We start from the raw sequence: 22,297 nt of genomic DNA on the forward strand, positions 1-22,297 counted from the left end.
ATCGCACCCGTCCGACTGATCCAGCGCCTGCCTCATCTCGCTCCCCCGCCCTCCCTCCCTCCTTAGCTGTCGTCCACTTGGCCAGCGTCACTCAGTGCAGGCTCACTGCCGAGCTTGGGTCCCGTCCCGGCGGACTCGCCTCCGCCATGATCTGTCCATAGAAAACTATTCGGCTCTACTCCTCCAAGCTGACGTAACTTCCAGCTCGTCCTCTCTTACAAGCTTTGTGGATGTTTCTCACTGCCTGCGCTGTCTCCCGCAGGACTGTGAAAGCACAGTGGTCAGAGGTAAAGACCGCTTTTAGACCCTCCCTGCCTTGCACCCTCTGGTCAGGACGGCCTCTCATAGGAGAAAAACCTCCCTGTGTGTGTGCGTGTGTGTTTTTTTAACGCCCTGGCGTGTGGGCAGCAGCTGCTTGCAGCCACATTGGAAAAAATAGACACCTCAGCAAAGAGAATATATAGTCATGTGGAATGAAGATGCCAGAAGAGGAGGAGGGTTTTTTTCTTCTTAATGCTTTACTTATGTGAAAGATATGTCCAAGTATGGCTGTTGTTTAGGGCTGGAATGGCCATCTGGCATTCGGGGTAGATGCCCAAGTGGCTGATGCAGTGCTTTTTTAATTATGATTTTTCTCCATTGTAACCCAAGAGACTGGCCCACAATTTAGAGGGACTAGTCCATTAATCTATTTTGTACGGAAGAGGATTAAGACCAGTGATGAGAGAGAAGAAACGTTTGGCAGGATTCTGACTTCTCACTTTATTCTCTAAAGTCCAAATTCTGAGAATAAAGTCAGAATTCTGAATTTAAAGTGAGAATTCAGAACCCCCCCCCCCCAAAATTCTGACTTTAAGTGAGAATTCAGATTTTTTTTCTCAGAATTCTGACTTTGTGAGAAGTTAGAATTCTGACTTTGTGAGAATTCTGACTTTATTAGTGCTACTATTATTCTCACTTTTAAGTGAGAATGCTGAAAATAAAGTCAGAATTCTAAGAATAGTCAGAATACTCACTATTAAGTCAGAATTCTCACTATTAAGTCAGAATTCTCACTTTAAAGTCAGAATTCTGCCAAACTTCTTTTTGTCTCTTCACTGGTCCTAATTTTCTTCCGTAATTTTTTAATATAGACAACAAACTGAACTAACATAAGTCAACATCAGTGGCAGAACTATGTGACGAGGTGATCAGGAGTCAGTCCAGCCCTGCTGTTGTTGTAAAATGGATTATGATTACATCATTAAAAAAAGAAGACCAAGGAAATATTTCACATACACTCTAAACCAATTTCAGATTACAAATTGAATTGCTGACTAATTTAATAAAATTGCTTCAATTGTTAACACACCATTGAATTAAATTAATCCAAAATGAATCCAAAGTGAATATATTAAGTTTAATGAACTCATAATTAATTAAACTTAATACATTCACTTTACAAATTGAATTGTTGATCAACTTAATTTAATTTAATCAATTAAATTAAGTTAACCCAAAGTGAATATATTAAGTTTAATCAATTACGAGTTCATTAAAGTTAACATAGTCACAGTCAGAATTTTGAATTTTTTTAAGAGTGTACATGTACTAACCAATTTATTAGATATACCTGCAAAACCAAGGACGTAGTGGGTCCAAAATTCAGCTCAGGTTTTCCAAATTTCCTGATGGCCGCCACGCCTCTGTTTAAAACTACATTAAAAATGATGTATAGTACAGTGGTACCTTGTGTACAAAACAACCTAACAACTTTGCCTAAATGCGCTATATAAATGCATTTGAGTTGAGTTAAAGTCCACTAGCTTAATGCTAACACAACACAAGAAGTCTTATAGCAGGGATAAAAAAAAAAAAATGCATCAGCGTCAGGGTCTTATAATCCGTCAAGCACCGGATGACTGAACAGTGGAGCAAAACATGTGGACAGATATAGCAATACTCACAGGCATGTGTTCTTTATCCTCTGCAAAGAACAACGGATATTACTGCGGCTTACCATTCTATTGAATAATGTCATCAATGTATGTTTTTGTGTGACTGAAAAAGAGAAGAATGCAAAAATGTGGATCAGTTTAGAGCTTTCAGATGGATTAGGTGTAAAAATCTGCGGAACAGTGGATTAATGACGACCTCTTCGCATTAAAGGTTTCCTGTTTGAACCCTCCCACGTTAGGCCGCACTAGCAAAATAATCACTGAAGGAGAAAGCACAATGGAGGGTCAGTCCGTCTCACACTACACAGGGGATCACGTCTGCGACTTACACTTGCAGTGTTATGATCTCATCACTGCGAGACATTATCGAGCCATGACTCACATATTTGTCATGGCCGCTCACATGGAAAATTAGAAGCTCCATATGACTCGGGAATCATATCGCAAAAAGACAGCAATTTCACGTAAAGGCGCAAACCCGCCACCGCTTGGCGGGTGTGACGAATAATAGCATCATTTTCATAACTTGCATGAAGTCGCCAACTCGTCTACTGAATGAATAACTGTAACCAACAATAAGCCATGGAATACTTTACTTTTATGGTTAACAATCCAGGTGCAAAATAGAATAAAAATAAAATGGGCAAGCGTGAATGTGGTGCTTCGTTGGGATCTCATGCTAGCTGCATGAACGTTACTGATGGCTCTAAAATTAATAAATGGATTGAACTAGTTATTCATAAAGGATTCCATGAATTAAGACATTCACATTCCAGACACAAATGAAAAAGTCTGATTATCAGCTTTCATGAAAAGTTGATGAAGATCAAGTAATTGATATACAGTAAAGAAGTCTACACAACCCTGTTCGAATGCCAGGTTATTGTGGTATTACAAAAATGAGGGCAAGATAAATCATTTCTACCATTAACTCATTCACTCCCAGTCATTTTCAGTGAAGCAACCCCCTTTGCTCCCGACTGGATTTTGACTGATTTTGCAAGGCCCACAGAATATTGTGTTTTATTGCTATAAGAACTTGGACTTTGACACCACTGCTTTAGCATTAAAAATAAATAAAATTAAAAATAAATAAAAACAACAAAAACGTCTAAATACGTTTTTGGGACCATGGCAATATTTAAAATAGAACGTGATACATTTGGGGGAGCAAATGAGTTATCTGATCTATAACTCGTACAATGCAATTGAATAAAAAAATGAACTGAAAGGGTAGCAAAATTAAAAAAAGAAAAAAAAGTGAATGCCTTATTTGGGGTGAACCAAATGTATTTGGCTAATTCTCAACACAACCACATCAGTTACTTGTGCTTCCTCAATTGAGTTGTACCGGTCAAATTAATATTGGGACAAGTTTTGAAATTATCTGGGGGTCTTAGTTTTTTTTGTCACAAAAAGTGTCATTTGAATGGGGTGTGTAGACTTTTTATACCCAATTTTATGGTACATACTGATTACTGAATATTTCATTGTTGATTCTATTTGACTAATCATTTATTTCGTTCTTTCTTTGAAGCTGCGTGTTCCTCACTATCAGATGACTGTTTACCCGACAGCAACCGTCACATGAGAACACGAGAAGAGCAAAATGAGAAGGAACAACGAGTAATGCTGACGAACGTCAAGACGGCAAGATGAGAACGGGCCCGGCAAATAATGAAATATTCATAGAGTTGGGGAATACAGCAAAACAGTCAAATCTCAAACACACACATACACACGCTAATGCTAACAAGCAGGAAATGGGATGTATGTTTGACTCAGCGAGAATCCCTAAGGATTACTGATAAAGTACACCGTCGCCATTCAGGGTGAACAGACCTTATTCTAGCAATTGTTCTTATGTGGACAAAGAGAAACATACACATATTAAAGGTGGCATGAGCGAACGCCCCCGCACACACACACACGGCCAATAAAAGAGCTTTTAGCTTCGAGCTAAGTGTCTGTGAAGGGTGGGGCAGCTTCATTAGTGAGGCTGACTTCACGGTTAAGGTGAAGTCACTGCTGATCTCTTCGAGGGTTCGGCAGAGGCGGCTAAAGACACACTCTTGGTCATGATCGCCGCCTCGGGCCCACTTCGAGTGTAGCGCTTCGGGCTTGTTCTCACCATGGGCGCACTTAGGAGATGGTTAAATGTGGAGCGGATGGCGTGACTGTCAGGTGAGGGTGAGGAGGAGGAGGAGGAGGAGCGAGGGGGGGCGAGAGAGACATCAACACACAGAAAAAGGCTTTTTGTTCCAAGTGAACAGAGGGTGACTGTGGGAGAGAGGGTTCCTGGCACCTCCTGTGGGCCTGGCATGCGCTGCCACTGCACTGTGTGTGTGTGTGCGTGCGCATATGCTCGATGCTGATGCACCTCTTCCTCTAGCTCCGTCTCCAATGATGCCAGTAATGTTTTACACTAACATGAGCGCTATTCAGTAATCTAATGATCCAATGTTACACGTTACCGTTGTCGTGAGGCACTTGAGTTTGCTCAAGCAAAATACGTGAATGAGCAATGAGCTGAAAGGCGCACTTGCAAATCATTCAGTCGCTAAGTCGTTTAGTAGTACAATGGAAATTACCAGGAGGTCACTAACACCAAACCATCTCGAGTCAGAGTGAAATGAAAAGAAAGTAAATGTGCAACACAAATAAAAGCCGTTGTGACAGCTAAGTTAAGGCCTCGTCACACCAATCTGACCTCGGGTGACTGACGTCAGATTGAAGCTGGTCAGTGAAGTCCGGGTCCTTTTTTTCTTTCCTGACTTCGCAACTCAGATGTCTGAGCTCAAAGTGGAATTCCTGCTATGAATTTGGAAAAATCCAACTACCCACTTTCCTCGAATGCAGCATTTGTCATACCGACCTTTTATGTGCTAAGTTAGCTTTGGGAGTGCTACGATTGATATAATTAGGGCTTATATTGCGTCCACCTTTAAATTGTGTCCTATGACATGCATCCTATCCCATATGAGTGAGCCTTTTCTAACTAATAGGACAACGTGTAATACTGGACAAAGTGCAATTTCTGCCAGAAATTGCGTGGGAGTGCTGAAAAACCGAATGCTATTAGCTGAATGCTAAGATTTGAATGCATGTACTTAAATTGAAAGATAAATTGCAAAAGTACTAAAATGCGGTACAAGCAGGGTTTGAACCCAGGTACTCAATGGTGGAATGCAATTGCTCTAACCTTTGAGCTAACTTCACTTGTTTGAAATAGCGTATTTATTTTGAAAAGTGTCATGTGATGTTGAAAGCTAACATACATTTGATCATTTCAGTGAAATTATAATCCAATTCCTGATATGATAGTCAGTTGGTAATGAACCATCAAATGTACTAAGATGTGGTTTATTTATATATATATATATATATATATATATATACAGTATATTATATAGAGTTAGTTTTACTCATAGCACAATATTGCTTTTATTGTCCATAGAGAGCATAAAAAAACCCAAAAACTGTACATATGTATGGATTGTTCTGATGTCACTGAACACTCCCACAATAACTTAGTTACTTTTAAAATCATGTAATGAGTCAGCCTGTGTTGCCAGAGGTACTGTTTCAAATCATCTCTGGCTTGCTTGCAAGTATGCAAATGATTCATTGACATTTACCACCACATCTAAAAGCTTGACAGCTTTTTTTTTTTAAGGGGGAAAAAAAGAACAAAACACAAGCGAGTCTGCTGCCATAGCAACGTGGCCACAATGTCTCCATGGCGATGCTCTGCGTTCCAAACAAATTACGGCACGGGTCAGCCCATCAGGAGGTCCTCAAACTTTTTTTGTTGTTGGGGGTTACTAATAATGCACAAAAAGTCTATCCAGCACACTCAACTAACTAAATATTCGCAGTCACGTCATAGATCATTTTTATTGGACTAATTTCATCCATTCACAACCCCCCTCCAGGATCCGAGGATGGTCCCGGGGCCTTGGGACGCTGACATTACTCCTGCCGCCTGATAAATCTCCTCATCTCGCCTCGGTCTGATTGTGCTGCCACTGCTGTTATAGATGATGATGGGAATCCCCCGCAAAAAAAAAAGAAAAAGGAGATTTAATGCAACGACGGCCTCTCGCCGTAGACAATGGCGTGCGTCTTTGCTCGTTTGAGCACTTAAAGAAATGAAAAACGGCAGCAAAAATCTGAAAATAAAATAATTGGGTAGGAGTCACTCCCATTTTTTGGTCCTTCCGTTTATAATGATGATGTCAGACTTATTTAGTTGGAAAAGGATACACAGTGCCTTGCGAAAGTATTAGTGCCCCTTAAACTTTTTGACCTTTGCCAGGCTTAATTTTTTTTAAATAAAATAATAAAAAAAATAAAAAATAAAAAATAAAATATATATATATATATTTTACATTTAACCTTAAGTGCGACACAATCATGAAATACAAATTTATACGATATATATATTACCAAATAAATAAAAAGTAGAGTGTGCTAAAATATTCCTTGCAAAACAAATCCAGCTCAGGCAGTCTCAGGTAGAGATGTAGTATCATATTTAACACACCTGCGACCTTGTAACACTAATGATTCCCATGACGCTGGGGACGGAAAATTACTGTGCTCAGATTGGACATTTTCACTTAGGGGTATACTCACTTTTGTTGCCAGAGGTTACAGGTTACATAAGATGCCTACTGACTACTTTGGATTGTGTCAAAGTGTCTTTTTGTCAGTTTTGTCCCATGAAAAGACAGAATTAAATGTGAAAAAAAAAAAGAAGTCATTTCAAGAAACAGTTTGGGAAAGGTCCTTTTTATGCATGATTGTGCCTCAGAGCACAAAGATTCATAAATGCATGTGTTTGGGGTAAATTAGAGATTATTTGGCAGGGACATCATCTGACCTCAATACTTCTGAAGGAACGATTCCATCTGAGTTTCTTCCTTTTGTAATGTCCCATTACTTTTGTGCATATGATCCTGCATACATCCCCCAATGTGTGTGCGTGTGTTAGGGGCGCTGTCCTCTGCTGGTTGCCAGGTTACCGCTCTAATTGAGGGGCCTCCAGAGAGCCGCTGTTATCAGAGGCTGAATCCTCTGTTCCGCTTGCCGCCCTCTTTCTTTCTTTCTTTTTTCCGTTCCGTGCCTCACACGTACGCCCCCATACGCAACTTCCATCCCATTCCCGCTTCTGTCTTGTTTCCATCTTCATGAATTTCCATCCTCAGATGAATACTTTTGCCGTCATTTTCTCCCCTCTTCCCTCATGCGAGAGCTGGCGCCGTCTCAGCGAGCGCTGTCGATACTTCTCTTGTTACTGCTTAATCTCTGCCTTTCAGCCCGCTTCCCTACTTGGCCCTCGGCATCCCTTCGCTTTCTGCTTATCACCGGCCCTGTCCTGATATCTTTCTGTCTCCTTTTTTATATATATATTTTTTTTATCTCGCAACAAACATGGCAGGAAATCCTTATCCTGTTACACAAGCCGCCTCCCTCGGCCAGCACGGGTGAAAATCCACCCACCCTCCTGAGTGACACAAACAGAAATATATAGAGCACTCGCTCAAAATGGTAACAAATGTTATGTGGGGACGATGAGAGTCACCAAATTAGAATGTCTGATTTAAATGGTAAAGCATAAAGACACAATTTTAGTAGTTGGACTCATCAAAACTCTTTAAAGCTGGAGGACAGGATTTGAAAGTAAGAATTTTCAAATGGCAAAACAATTACAGTGCATTCCAATGGCACATTTACACTCACAACACACTTTATTAGGGATACAGCCACAATCAGTGGTGGTCCTAGCTTGGTGCCCTGTGCCATCCCCCTTTAGTGCATCCCTCAGTGACATAGGTTGCTCCAAAATATTTTATGCCGTAGACATATGTTGCCGCAATCCCAGAAATGGCTCCACACATGCTGCCCATACCAAAAACTGCCACTGTCAACAATCTCCAGAGACCCAATGCAAAAACTCTTTAAAAAAAACAAAACATGAATAGAGTGATGAATGCAATAAATAACTAAATTATATTACATACTAATGTAGAATTAGAAATAGTGTTGTCGCAATGCCAAAATTCGGAATCGACACCACACCTGTATAAGGTACTTTGATATCGATCCTGAAACGGTTAGCATTAAGCTAGCAGACTTAAATTCTGAAATTCTGTGATTGAATGGACATTTTGGTGCTTCCACACGTCACGCTTGTCACAACCACATCATCCGACTTTTGTTTTTACAATACAATACAATTATTTGACATATTTTGGACTGACGAACGAACAGTATACATTTAATAAGCATACTTTGCCTATTTTTGGAAGTATCGGATTCTGTACCAAAAATATGTCGCATCATTTCATTTTTAATGGCGAGGTGCTGCGGTGCCTTCCTAGTACTGGTATACCATGCAACCCTGATAAAGTAAATAATTGATAATAGTAAGCAATTTTATTCATTTCATTTTTTCAAGTGAGATCATAACATTTATTTTTAGATAAGTGTATCAATAAGCCAAGAAAGAACCCATTCAATTCCTCAGTTCCCAACAAGGGTGTGGCTGATCTTGGATTACTTTTATGAAATATTGAGGCCATTCCTCAATATTTCGATTGACACTGTGTGAAATAAATACTGGAAAAACTACACAAGATGTTGCTAAATTAATATCTCTCTGATAGAATTAAACACGATCTAAAAGTCACCATTATGTTTGTAAATCTACACTTTTGATACATCTCATGCATCGGATCTAATTTGACTGTGCCCTAATATTCTCTTGATTTGCAGCTTTCCAAACAACATTTGTCTTTTTGCTCCCTCTTCCACTAGCCCCCCCCCCCCCCCCCCACGATGCCTCTCCTGGCATCTTCAGGAAGCTCGTCTCTCTTCCTGCCTTTCATCCACCTCTTTGCTCACTCTCTGCATTGCAGATTCCCTTGCCTATGTTTGCGCTTAAGTAGATGCACAGCTGTCAAGTGCTTGCTTAAATCAAGACGCGGCTCCCAGATGCCGCTGCCGTGAGTGGTAAACGCCAAACACGTAAACATCTCAAGTCTATTTCCTTTCATCTGACTGCAAAGTACGACATGTCAAATGCACTTGGAATTCAGTCTTCAGTAGTCACATACATACATGCCACAGAGTCTCTACTTGGCACGATGAAGAGGCAAGGGAAGGAGGAGGAGGTTGGACATTATTCCCGTAAGTCAAGTGCTCCCTTGGCAACCACCTTGCCATCAGATTCGCAACACAATCACAAAACTCAAAACACTCCCACGCAGGTCGCAATATGTGATACACACACAAAAAGTCCACAAGCGAATCTCACAACAACTGATATCAGAATGTTTTTGAATTGACGTCCTAAGAAGAGGACTACCTTGTAAGAACAGTTTTCCTGGTGGACCATCCTTCACTGCATCCTAGAGCCACGCCGGCCGAGTTGGACTGGGAGCTGGACCGGGAGAAGATTCCCAGTCCTGCAGTGGTATTCCAGCTGGAGCGAGAAGCCCCAGTTCTTGATCTAGCTACCAACTAAAACAATAAAAAAAAAAAACTGCCTGCCGACTTGTCCCGTCTGCCTCTCCACGCCCTGTCAGTTGTGTCTTTCTGCCTGTTTTCTGTTTATCAAGAGAGAGGAAGAGCTGCGATTCCCGATGGCTTCCCGTCTCCAAAAAGCCAAACGAGGGAGGGGAACGAGTGGCAAGAGGAGGGGTGTGGGAACGAGAGAGAGAGAAAAAGAAGGAGGGGAGCGGTGAAAAGCAATGCACACTCACAAAGTCGCCTCTCTGGAAAGGGGGAGGAGCCAGTGGAATGAATGCGTGCTGGCTTGAATGGAGAGAGAAGGCGGAGGAGGAAGGAGGGGGGGGGGGGGGGGAGGTCAAGGTTGCGGTGTCATTGTGCTGCGCCAGACAAGACGAGTGACCCTCACTTATTTGAAAACCTTCATCTTAAGCCACTATACTAATTTTGCACCTTAATGCATGGAGAGTTTTGATATATAACACAAAACACAGAAGATTTGACTTTTCACTATTAGTTAAAAATAAAATATTTTCCCGCTTCATAATGCAAATCGTCGAGTCCAGTCCAGCGTAACTTCTTATGTCTTAGGAATGGACTTTCTCCATTTGCGGTCTAAAAACCCTATTAAAGTGAATTCAGAATTTCCCTCCACTATATAAGAATTTGAGTGCATTGATTCATTCATCATAGCTAGCTAGTATCCTGTATGTCTAAATACATCTTTCCTTGATGCCACAATTTACAGAACGCTTCAAGAGTTGTTATCGAAGTTATTAAGTGAGCAGGTGATGCCAAGGACGAGCCCGCTGCCTGTCTGCTGGTCGAACGGAACCCCACAATCTTGTTAGCTTGTAAGCTAGCTGGTGGCTAGCACCATCTATGGCGACCCGTTGGAGGATTTAAGTGGATATATTTTTGTTGCTCAAACATTTGTACACATAAGAAAGTAAAAGAAAGAAAGAAACGTTTTATTTATTATTATTATTTTTAAATGTTATTGTTTATTTATTTAACTTAACCAGATACTCAAAATGTAACTATAACATTTATTCGCTATAGTCAATCTGGTGACCAGTGATTGTGTTATTTGCTTTAGCTAATGCTAAATGCTATCTTGTTTGACAGTTCAACAGTGCTAAACAATGCAATGCACTCACCATTACCAAGCCTTATTTGCTCGGCCCCGCCAGCTAAGCGCAGCTTGTGTTGGGCCTAACCGGCAGCATTTGGGTAGTAGGACTACCCATGATTCTTAGACATGGAAGCAGGTTCTAGTTCCGGTATGATGAAAACATGGCTGTTAGAATCGTATACGTATGAATCACTTTGCCAACTGTGTGATTGACATACTGTAATGCACTGTGGATGATGATTGGCCATGGACGGCACAACAGGACAACAATAATGGGAGAGCAACTGGAAGTCCACAGGTTCACTATTATTAACTCATTCACTCACAGCCATTTTCACTGAAGCAATTCCCTTTGCTCCCAACTGTTTTACTGGATTTTGACTGATTTTGCAAGGCCCACAGAATATTGTGTTCTATTGCTATAAAAACATGGAACCTACCAAAAGAAAGATTAGAGTCTCTTCTTTCATCAGGAAAAAAGTATACTTCTGTTTCCGTTTTGCAGCAATTAGCATTAGAGTATAGCTAAGTTTCATCATTATTCACAAATCTGCTTAGAGCTGTGGGTAAATCAGCTTGTTTTCAACATAGCCCTGGTTGGTCTCTTCTACTCTACTGCCACCTGCTAGCCGTTTTTGTGATGACTACAATTGCTTCAACCGTTTTGTGCAGTTGAGAGGCTACATCAAAGCCTTCTGTATGCTCCAGCATAAAAAAAACATAAGAAACGTACAAATACGTCTTTGGGACACTTAAAACATTAAAAATAGAACAGCTTTATATGTTTTTGGGAGCAAATGAGAAAAAACAACAACAACAAAAAACAGTGGGCTAAGCGCGAGACTAGTCACAATAGTCGTGCCTCCCTGGTGTCAAAAACATTCAAAGCCAAAAAACAAAAAGCGCTGCACATGCCCACAAAAACAAAGAGGCGCCACCTCGTGGCGCGGTGCCACACTGCGGATTGTTACAATACACATGGTCCAAAATGGGATGCCGAGACAGGACCCATGTAAAAACAGGATACAAAAGTGGGGGCTGGGCGAAATCTACCAGGACTTGGGACACATGGTTCAAGGGTCAAACTGGAGTGTTTGTGTGAGCTGCCAATAAAGGCCATTCATTCTTGTCAGTGCAAGACACAAAACGGATGCTTGGTTGGACAAACAATGAGAAATACCACCGAACCTCGCCTCAGTCTCTGCATGGCTCTCTGTTGGATTATAATCGCAGCGGCGCCAGATGGCCTCCCCATAATCCCCACGCGGGCCAAGCAACTCCCATAATCCTCTCTCCATCTCCTCATCCTCTACCACAACATCCACTCATGACTCTTAACTCTATTTCTACTGTATATTGCCTGCGTGATCTTGTCTGATCTCAAAAAAGGGATCAACATTGTCACAACACCAGTCCATTTTCATTAAATGATCAACATCAGGAAATTATACAAGAACGAATTATACATTAGACATTTCATTTAGAAATCTGTACTTTGCTACGAGAACTGAATCAGATAGAAATCACATTGTAAATGAAATTAACTAATCCATCAGTTCGCTTGCCATTTTTGTGTGCTTTGGCTCCCAACCAAACGCCATCACCTCTTTATCTCCTCCCTCCCCTCACAGGCGAGATCTCTCCATCCCGATATTGACGCCTGGCGGGTGACGACCGCGCTTCCTGACAAGACCGCTCTTTGGATTAATGACGCGGATGCGGATCGATGCGCCCGCCGTTCGGTTCTTTTGCGGCTCACGGCGAGAATATGACCCGGTGCGGTTTGACCTGCCTGGCTGGTGACGCATCCCGTCACGCCGGCTGAATGCAATTATCCCTGCATGACATTGACCTGTAATGAAGTTGTTTTTCTTGCACTGAAAACAGACTCTGTATTTTATGCAGTTTATAGTCAACGGGTTAAATGAGGCGGAATGCTTTGTGGGAAAGGGTAAGAAGACCGTATTAGAAGCTGCTGCTCAGATGCAACAAGACACCTGGGACTGTATTCTTAATACCAAATTTTTGTATGCATATGTCTTGTTTTGCTTCTCACTACTGATAAGGAGACATCTTTCATCTCAATATGATTTTATAATTATTACAGAGCTGTGATTCAGTTGTAGTCTGTACATAAAAAGTATGGACATTGGTTGTATGCATTAAAATTATGTTTCACTAACATGAATATTGTACAAAATTAAATCATATGAGCACCCCCTCCCATTACCATGGCAGCATTGACTACGACCCCCCCCCCCAACCCCCCCGCTGTCCTTCACAAGGTTGTCAAGGTTACAATCTGCGCCACTGCACAGGTGAATACAAACACAGCATCTCTTTATTATTAGCACAGACCACTGCATTAAAAAGGCACCAAATGTTGAATGTGAATTATGCATGCGCGGAGTCGGGCGCTCACTTTTAAGTGCGTCGCTCTCGCTGCGAGGGAGCGGCGCAGTGTCGATCGCTTCCTCTCATCCCACACATCAACATAGGACACGCACGCGCACGCGCACGCACCCACCAGGCGACGTGTGTTAAACTGTAACCGCGTGGGTGTATTTAAAGATGCAAACAAAAATGATGAATACTTTAATCAAGAAGGCAAAGATCTCGAAATGTGACAAAACATTTTTGCGGAAAGAGCTGCAATGTGACTGGTTGGCAAACATACGAGATATTGGAGGTACTGAAATCAGTACGTGTCATTTGTGGATTCGCTGCAGAACTATATGATGTTTGCCATTTTCAGTGCAGCCGGTGTATTTAGCATTGTTTCGCTAACAGGAACGAAACTTACTGCAGCTACTACAATATGCAACTTTTGGTTATATATACAGTATGTTATAGATCATATATATGCTATATATAGTCTAATGGCCTACCAGTGCAATTCATGTATGAGTAGTACATTTCTATTAGAAGGTGAAAATAGATTTAAATGCTGCAAACATACTTTATTTGCTGATTCTAAAACAGATCCATGGGCTGAAGGGTTTTAATGTACAGGCTGGAATAGTGGACCTGAGAATTATATATAGCAGTCTGTCCCGTTGGGAAATCACCCGGTTGTCCAGATTACCTGGTTAAAAGTCAACCACTGACCGCACATTTGTGGCTCAACTAAATGTTTCAACTGTTATTTGCTTATTGAATTCTTTGGCTTTCGACTCAGCCTTGTTTTAGTGTTTTCTTGTATTTACTATCATTTATCAGAAATAACCCATAGGCTGGATTAGTTGCAATTGACAAAAAAAAAGATTTTTTTTTGGGTTGGTAGCAAAATAAAAAATAAAAAATCCACCCCCAAAAATCTTAATTTTTCACAGGTTTGGATAAAAATGTTGAACCAGGATCGGTTATAGTCCACTTGCACTGGGGCCATTTGAAATGTATATTCCAGCCATCTACGGGGCTGATTGTACGGAAACACTAAGAAACGCTTGGCCTTGCCGGAGGGCTGCCGGAAGGCTGCCGGAGTGCCATTCTTGTTATTTATTTATTTATTTATTATTCTATTTATTTTTTTGAATAAGTTGACTAGTGCATTTGAATTTCAAGAGGTTTAGCTCTGAGCCCTGGGCTGGCTTTCCGTCACACTCCTTTACTTCTTTTCTTTTATTATGGAAAGAAAACCATATTGGGATATATTTTCTTGTTGGAAATAAATAAATGCAAATTGAATGAATTTGTTATGATCATACTGGTAAATCAGGCCCCTTTTCTACAATTTTTCCTCTTTGGCGTCTAAAATGAATTTAAGATGCATGCTCAGTAAATGAAAAATAAAAAGCCATTCCTTTAAAAAAAATAAAAATACATATCTTGTGGACATGTTGCTTGCTCCTTTTGTCAATCATTCCCTTGCCTCTGTCTGGCAATTGCCTGCAACTACACTTGCTTCCTTTTCACGACTCCTCTCCATCTTTCCCGTCCTTCCCCCTGCGCGCTCGCGGCCTCGCCATCCCTCACAGCGGGAGAGACGGCAGCCCAGATGCTTTTAGCGCGCTGACATTTTGTGCCAGTGCAAAAACACTGCATAGCGAAGCAGGTTGGCTCAGTGTGAGGGCGCGAGCCTGGCGGTAATGAGCTCGCTCTGACAGGGAGGAAGGGAGCATGTATGTGTGTGTGTGTGTGTGTGTTCATTCACCAGAGTTGCTCTAATGAGGCCTGCGGTTGGTCGTGGAAAGACTGAGCCTGCTGTGACCACCAGGCTGTAGTAATACTTCACATTTTGAAATGTGTCCCAACCGACTACCAACTGGGTTAAAGACTGGCAGGCTGGCAATTACACTTGTGAGTCGACATCATCCTTCACGAGGGAGGGGCTACGAGTCTAAACAGCAACTTCAAGTGTAATTATGCCAAAGCCGCTATCTATCTATCTATCTATCTATCTATCTATCTATCTATCTATCTATCTATCTATCTATCTATCTATCTATCTATCTATCTATCTATCTATCTATCTATCTATCTATCTATCCATCCATCCATCCATCCATCCATCCATCCATCCATACAACCCATCCATCCATCCATCCATACAACCCATCCATCCACCCAACCCATCCATCTAACCCATCCATCCATCCATACAACCCATCCATCCATCCATACACCCAACCCATCCATCTATCTATCTATCTATCTATCTATCTATCTATCTATCTATCTATCTATCTATCTATCTATCTATCTATCTATCTATCTATCTATCTATCTATCTATCTATCTATCTATCTATCTATCTATCTATCTATCTATCTATCTATCCATCCATCCATCCATCCAACCCATCCATCCATCCATCCATCCAACCCATCCATCCATCCATCCATACAACCCATCCATCCATCCATCCATCTATACACCCAACCCATCCATCCACCCAACCCATCCATCCATCCATCCATCCATCTAACCCATCCATCCATCCATCCATACAACCCATCCATCCATCCATACACCCATCTATCTATCTATCTATCTATCTATCTATCTATCTATCTATCTATCTATCTATCTATCTATCTATCTATCTATCTATCTATCTATCTATCTATCTATCCATCCATCCATCCATCCATCCAACCCATCCATCCATCCATCCATACAACCCATCCATCCATCCATCCATCTATACACCCAACCCATCCATCCACCCAACCCATCCATCCATCCATCCATCCATCCATCCATACAACCCATCCATCCATCCATACACCCATCTATCTATCTATCTATCCATCTATCTATCTATCTATCTATCTATCTATCTATCTATCTATCTATCTATCTATCTATCTATCTATCTATCTATCTATCTATCTATCTATCTATCTATCTATCTATCTATCTATCTATCCATCCATCCATCCATCCGTCCATCCATCCATCCATCCATCCATACAACCCATCCATCCATCCATCCATCTATACACCCAACCCATCCATCCACCCGACCCATTCATCCATCCATCCATCCATCCATCCATTTTTTTGTGTCCATAAACATCGACGGCGGACTGTGCTGTGGGCATGCGGTGAGATAAAAGTGTTCTTCTCTACGGCAACAGATGAAGCGCTCAGCATGCTAGGGTACACACACAGAACAACATTGAGACAAAAATATCTTCCTTTTGATCACTGCCTTTGTGCGTGTTTTTAAACATGACTTAGTTATATTCTTAGCCTCGTCTAAACACGCCAAGTTTACAGCACCACACACCAAAACTCTATAATTAGTTACAGAGAAGAACAGTTTCAAGTTGCAGCTCCACCCAAATGAACATTTATGCACAAGCAGCTTGAACACAGGTCCGCTGTATAAGCATCATTCCTTCGGCTTAAGTGGATATTCCCACCCCTTATTTTCAATTCACAGCTTTCTTTTTATGCACTGAACTCCGTCTGGCCATTACTAAGCTGGCTTGTGTGTTTTGTGTATTCATCGGAACTCTTTGGGGACGGTTCAGCATGTATAGACTTGTGTCAAGGCGACGGCATGAGAGGCCGCCTCCTCGCGGCTGCAAATAAATCCCCATTTCCTCCACAGTGCACTCTGACACTCACAGCCGGCGGCCCTCTTTGATCGTGTTTTTGAATGCCCCCACTCGGTGGCGGGGGTCTCCATCCAATGACCTCCCGCTGTATTTTGGCCGAGCGAAAACATTAGGCTTTAATGCTTCCTGACAGAAAGAAAAGAGCAATTAGCAAAGTTTACAAGCGGGACTTGTGCAAAGCTGTGTTTGGGGGGGGGGGGGGGAGAGTGAGAGGGGGGCCAAATAGAGGAGAGGGTTCACAATGGATTCATGTTGTGTTTTAAAGGCTGATGTAGTGATACAATGTGTCCACATTGCGCGTGTAGCTGTGAAGAGTGTGACATCATATCAACAAATGAGGTCTTTCACATTAGCATCCTTCGGCGTGAAAACAGGGTCATGCTACCACCTTGCTGTGATATGAGAGGGTGAATCACGGTTGTATGAATCAGAGGGTGCGTTAAGTGTAACTTTTGAGGACTAGCAGGAGGATCACCCAGATTAAGTTTTGTAGTTTGGCCACACCTTAGATTACTCACACTGACTCATCAGTGCAACAATGTTTTCAGTTTGTTTACATGTTAGGAGGTCGAATGCTTATCAGGCTGAATAAAAAAGTGAACTTTGACAGCAGATAAGATGATATCTGCCTCCCATTATTAAAACCGAACTTCACGACCCTGTGAGCTTTTTAGGTCAGTTTATTTTGTCGTGTTGTATATTCATCATCCCAAATATAATAGTGGAGCAAGAGCACAATGGTTTAGCCCACAAAGTAAGCAGCCATCAAAACGCATAGCAGACAAGCTGCATTGGCCATAGTTCAGTGATTTTTACCCATTTAAGGTAGTTTGTCTGTGTCATGGCCTGTCACGCTCTTATACTTACAAATCCTTTCAAAATCTTTTAATATTCAACACCTATCAGGGACGGAGTGGGACTCCTTTTCAGGCCTGGAGTTTCATGACTCAGACTGGCCCACTTTAGCTCAAAACGTTTTAATCAAGATATACGCTGTATCAATCTGAAATTGACAACGATAGGCCTACATATGGACAAACGGACGAAAAGGGACCAATAGGCAAGAGTACAAAATAATGAGATACTTCATCAAACGCTGCAAAGTCAGCAATACTGGAGCAGCTAACTTAGCACTTCCTGTTAGCGCTCTTATTTGAATCAAATTCACACCACTTCCGGTGCGCTTACAAAGCATACCGACGCTAACTTTATGATTGCCACACAGCAACAGGCTTTCCCAGCATGCTTTGTTGCCGTAACACTCGTGATTGAAACATCATCACTCCTATAAATCATTCTTCCACAAACCGCACTTTGAAGCCCCTGATGAGGACTATCCAGCTATGTAATTATTTGGATAATAGCCACCAAGGTTATTTTAGTTAACGAAAACTAACGAAAAAATGAAAACAAAAATTCAAAAAGCAATTTTGTTAACGAAATAAAATAAAAACGAAAAAGCTTTTTTTAAAATTTGTTTTTTACTAAAACAAACTGAAACTAAAATTTTATGTTTACAAAACTAACTAAAACTAAATATATTTATAGCAAAAATGTCCTCCGTTTTAGTCTTTGGTAATTAAATGCATGAGCCTTTGGGGATGATTTTAAATGTGATTTTAAGGACGTTTGAAAGTGTCACACAGAAGTGACGTCATCTAGCAGCAGCCAATAGAAAAGCACCTTCAGATGACGTCGCTCCGAGGCGACAACGAAATGCAACGCTAGGTAAGAAATTAGTTTTCCCATTTTACCATGGTGTTTATTAAACTTTGCGCACAAGCAGAGGTGGCAAATACAGGTCCGGAAAGCAAAAACTCTGTCACAGTTTGGGTTTAACGCCAGGTGCTAGCTAGCTAGCCAGCTCCCTGGCTAGCTTCCATGGTGCTCGTTTACCTGCTAGGGAATTAGCTAGCTAGCATCAATGGCAAAAGCCAAACTGTGGCCGGGTTTTGTTTTTACATTATGGACCTGGATTTGCCACCTCTGCACACAAATAATACACATAAAAACAAAACAAAATTAAAACTGATACTGAAACTAACTAAAACTAAACTAAAATTAAGCATTTTTAAATAACTAACAGAAACACCCTGAAAACTAATTAAAACTAACTCAATTTAAAAAACCAAAACTCAAAACAAAATAAAAACGAACTAAAATGAAAATTCCCAAACTATAATAACCCAGAATACTACACTGTTGCTTGAAAACATCCCCAATGTCCACCACTTATTAAAATCCCAAATCAACACACACAACGTTTCCCATTTATGTTCCTTAATCAACAACATAATCTTAATTTTCTATCTAGAGTTTCACTTTGGATGTCAGAACTGAGCAGTGCTGCACTGGATGAAAAGACATTCAAAATAGGTGCAGCACTTGCTGCTTATTTAAAGCAGCATTCAAATACACGCGTGTTGCATATTTGATGACTAAGCCGGCTGTAGTTTACATCCACAAGTGCGCACACATGGCTACCTTTGTACACACCACCTCAACAGACAACGTGTCAGAACAGAAGAATGCGGAGCCTGAAGCTATGATAATCTGCGGCAGACTTTTTGCCCATAGACGCGTCCTTAAATCATCCCAACATCCTGAAGTTTTTCATTTCTCTTTTGGTTCAATAATACAAAAAGTCAAAGTAAGCTTTACCTGAGTTATGTGCCCGGCTGCCTGTGAGGAATCCAAGGTTAAAGTTAGATGAAAAATAGTCCACTGACAAAAAAAAAAAAAATTGTGAAAAACCTTGCATCAACGTCGGCAGACTGTCAGACTACCATGAGGGGGAAAAGAAATCCTTTCATCTGATAAGGCGTGCGTGTATGAGAATGTGTGCGTTTGGAGACAGCTTAACTCTGAGGCAGAGGCGGTGCCAGTGTATGAGGTGGAGGGCCGGACGTGTTTCAGCCGGTAGCACACATACGAACACACCCCCACACACACACACACGCACATGAAGAGCAATGTATGGCAGAAAAGGTTAAACCGGAGCCTGAGGGGTCGTTCTGCACACCTGGCTGAAGCCCTCCACCCTCATCTCCAATTTCCTCGCCATATTCAAACATACTCCATCTTGAACTCTGACCCCAAGTTACATTTCGATTATTTTTCTCTTCATACGTCTGTCTGGCTGTTCATTCTCCTTCCTGGACCTTTCACCCTCAACGTGGCATGGACTTGAGAACTGAGAGTAGTTATGATGTAATTGTAGAGAGGCCAGCTTGGTCCTTTTGCTGAACTGCAACATAATCACAGGGTTTCTCAAACCTCACGCTGCCTTTTGTCTCTTGGTTCTCCTCCTGCTTTTCTGGGCTGTAGTGTCCATAAAGCCTCAACTTTGTTTTCTGAAGTCAATAAGTATCGATTTGTTTTTTGTTTGAAATACTGGCAGTTTTCTCTGACAGCAGGTAGGGATGGACTAATTATCAGTCAGGTCAATTATCAGTAACGATATTCTGCATTCTGGCTAACATCGGTATCAGCCTTTTTTTTTTAAGAATCATACGACCAATAATAGATCAACTGAACTTGAAACAAAGACATCTATTGACTAGGGTTGTAAAAATCTCCAATATTTTGCAAACTTTAAAGTCGTTCAATAAACATCTTCTTTAAAAAGCTAAACAAAGTAAAGAGTTGGAGTTTGTATTTTTGTTTGTATCGGCTCCAAATATTGGTTATCTGCTTCCTTGACTAATAATAATCAGTATCGACCCTGAAAAACTTAAAAGCATATCAGTTTATCTCTAGTCAACAACTCTATGGATAGCAGTACAATGATTAGAAAATCTCATTCAAGTCTGCCAGATAGTTTGGACACTAGAAAGCCGAGTTGTTGTTGGGAGAATCTAAACTTAGCGCCTAATAAAGAAAAGCTCAACAAACTGCGATCAATCATTACCAAAATTCATGTGCATGTCTCCAGACACACCCACTTCAACCTCTGAAAATTTTAGAACGATTCCAATATGTTCGATTTTAAGGACATTAAACCTTTTCCTCTTCATAGGAACTCAGTACATGCTGCTATATATATATATATATATATATATATATATATATATATATATATATATATATATATATATATATATATATATATATTTAAAAAAGAAAACTCACATCACTTCATGTTCGAAAACTACAACCAACAGTCACCAAATTATATACACATCATTCAAGTTAATTTCGCAAACAATTATCGTCTTAATAATTGGTTATCGACATCGGCACTTTCTAAAGTATTGGTTTATCAGTGTCGGCTGAAAATAGCATTATCGTGCATCGCTAGTACAAATGACCAATCCAGGGTTTTCCCCGTGTACAAAATTCAGAGGCGACCACCTCCAGCCTGAGTGACTGATAATGATTGGATGCTTTAACATGATAATAATCATATTCTTATTGGAACTATTATTCTTATTATTGAAACATGGAATTATTATATGTTGCCTGTAAAAAAATGAAAGCAAATCAGTTGAATTTACAGAATACATGCAGCTGTTTGATACCACTTTTGTCCCTGTTCGTAAAACGGCAGCAGGAGGGCGGCCGATAATGGTATCGGTCTTCGCCGTGAGTACCGATACCTTAAAATAAGACTGGTATGTAACAAATTATCATCTTTATAATGTTAAAAATATTTTAATAAGAATGATTATTTTTTGCCTCGATTGGCTGGAAGTCAGCTTTGTTCCTTCCCACAACGGCGCAAACGCTCTCCTTACGCCCAAATCTACCTTTGCAAAGTCTAGGAAAACACCAAAAGAAAGAAAACTCCATCCAATGCGCCTTGTCAGACTTCGCTCATGTGCTAGACTTTTGCTGACAAAAATAGGGCCCATAATGTTAAAACTGTACTGCAGACATGACATTTTACAAAGAGTTGGGATTTAGGATGTTTACGTATTGTTACAAGTCTCCGCCTGACGATTTATTTAGAACTGCAGTCCTCCCAGTACGTCTTTCAAATAGTGCAGGCAAAAGTCACCTGCAGCCATGGAGATTATCTTGATTGTCCGTAGGAGAAAAAGCAGGCAAACGAAGAGCTGAAAAACGAGAGCCGACTCGGAAAAATAATATTATTGTTGATTTTTCCACAGCGCGGGGCTTAACGGCGGGTTAGGGGTTCAAGTCCCGACGGGCTGCTCTCTGCCACGCGCCTCCGGAGTTCATTAGAAACAAATGACAAAAAGAGGTCAGCCGATCCCCCAGCCGAACCCGCTCCCACAGCCTGGAGGCACTCGCTGAGATTAGAGCGGTTAAAACTCCACCCAAGCTAAACACACCTGCACCGATAACACTTCATTCATACAAACTGGATAATGTAAATACTCCACACTGATTCATAGAGTGAAACTACGTCCAATACTGTCATTTAACTCTTTCCTTGTTGCCATGGAGATGTGGACAGGAAATAGATCTTCACATTGGCGTCCATATTTCCTCAGAGTCAGAGCGAACACGCACATGTCTGCACGCTTGCCAAGCTGGCCTCAAGGAACAAAATGACCGCAGCAAATTAGAAGCTCCGAGCTGATGGTTCTGTATTGAGGCTGCTGAAGCTCTCCTGAAGCATGTCAGGGTCCCGCCAGAAACACCAGCGACATGTTGCACACACATCTTCAAACCCA

General features: G+C 41.1%; 1 protein-coding gene across 3 annotated transcripts in view; it reads right to left on the reverse strand.

Annotated features, from left to right (window-relative positions):
• The window catches only part of schip1 (schwannomin interacting protein 1), a 257,075-nt gene that overhangs the window by 19,998 nt on the left and 214,780 nt on the right, over window positions 1-22,297 (reverse strand). The window contains exon 1 of one of the 3 annotated variants that reach the window (XM_077566207.1): window positions 9,310-9,705. The exons of the other annotated variants lie outside the window; for them this stretch is intronic. Within the exon in view, the coding sequence (XP_077422333.1) occupies window positions 9,310-9,339 (30 nt within the window). The 5' untranslated portion in view covers window positions 9,340-9,705. Of the gene's footprint in view, window positions 1-9,309; window positions 9,706-22,297 lie in introns of those variants that run through there. 3 annotated transcript variants of the gene reach the window in all.

The sequence above is a fragment of the Vanacampus margaritifer genome, chromosome 5, assembly GCF_051991255.1.
Source record: "Vanacampus margaritifer isolate UIUO_Vmar chromosome 5, RoL_Vmar_1.0, whole genome shotgun sequence".
Classification (NCBI taxonomy): domain Eukaryota; kingdom Metazoa; phylum Chordata; class Actinopteri; order Syngnathiformes; family Syngnathidae; genus Vanacampus; species Vanacampus margaritifer.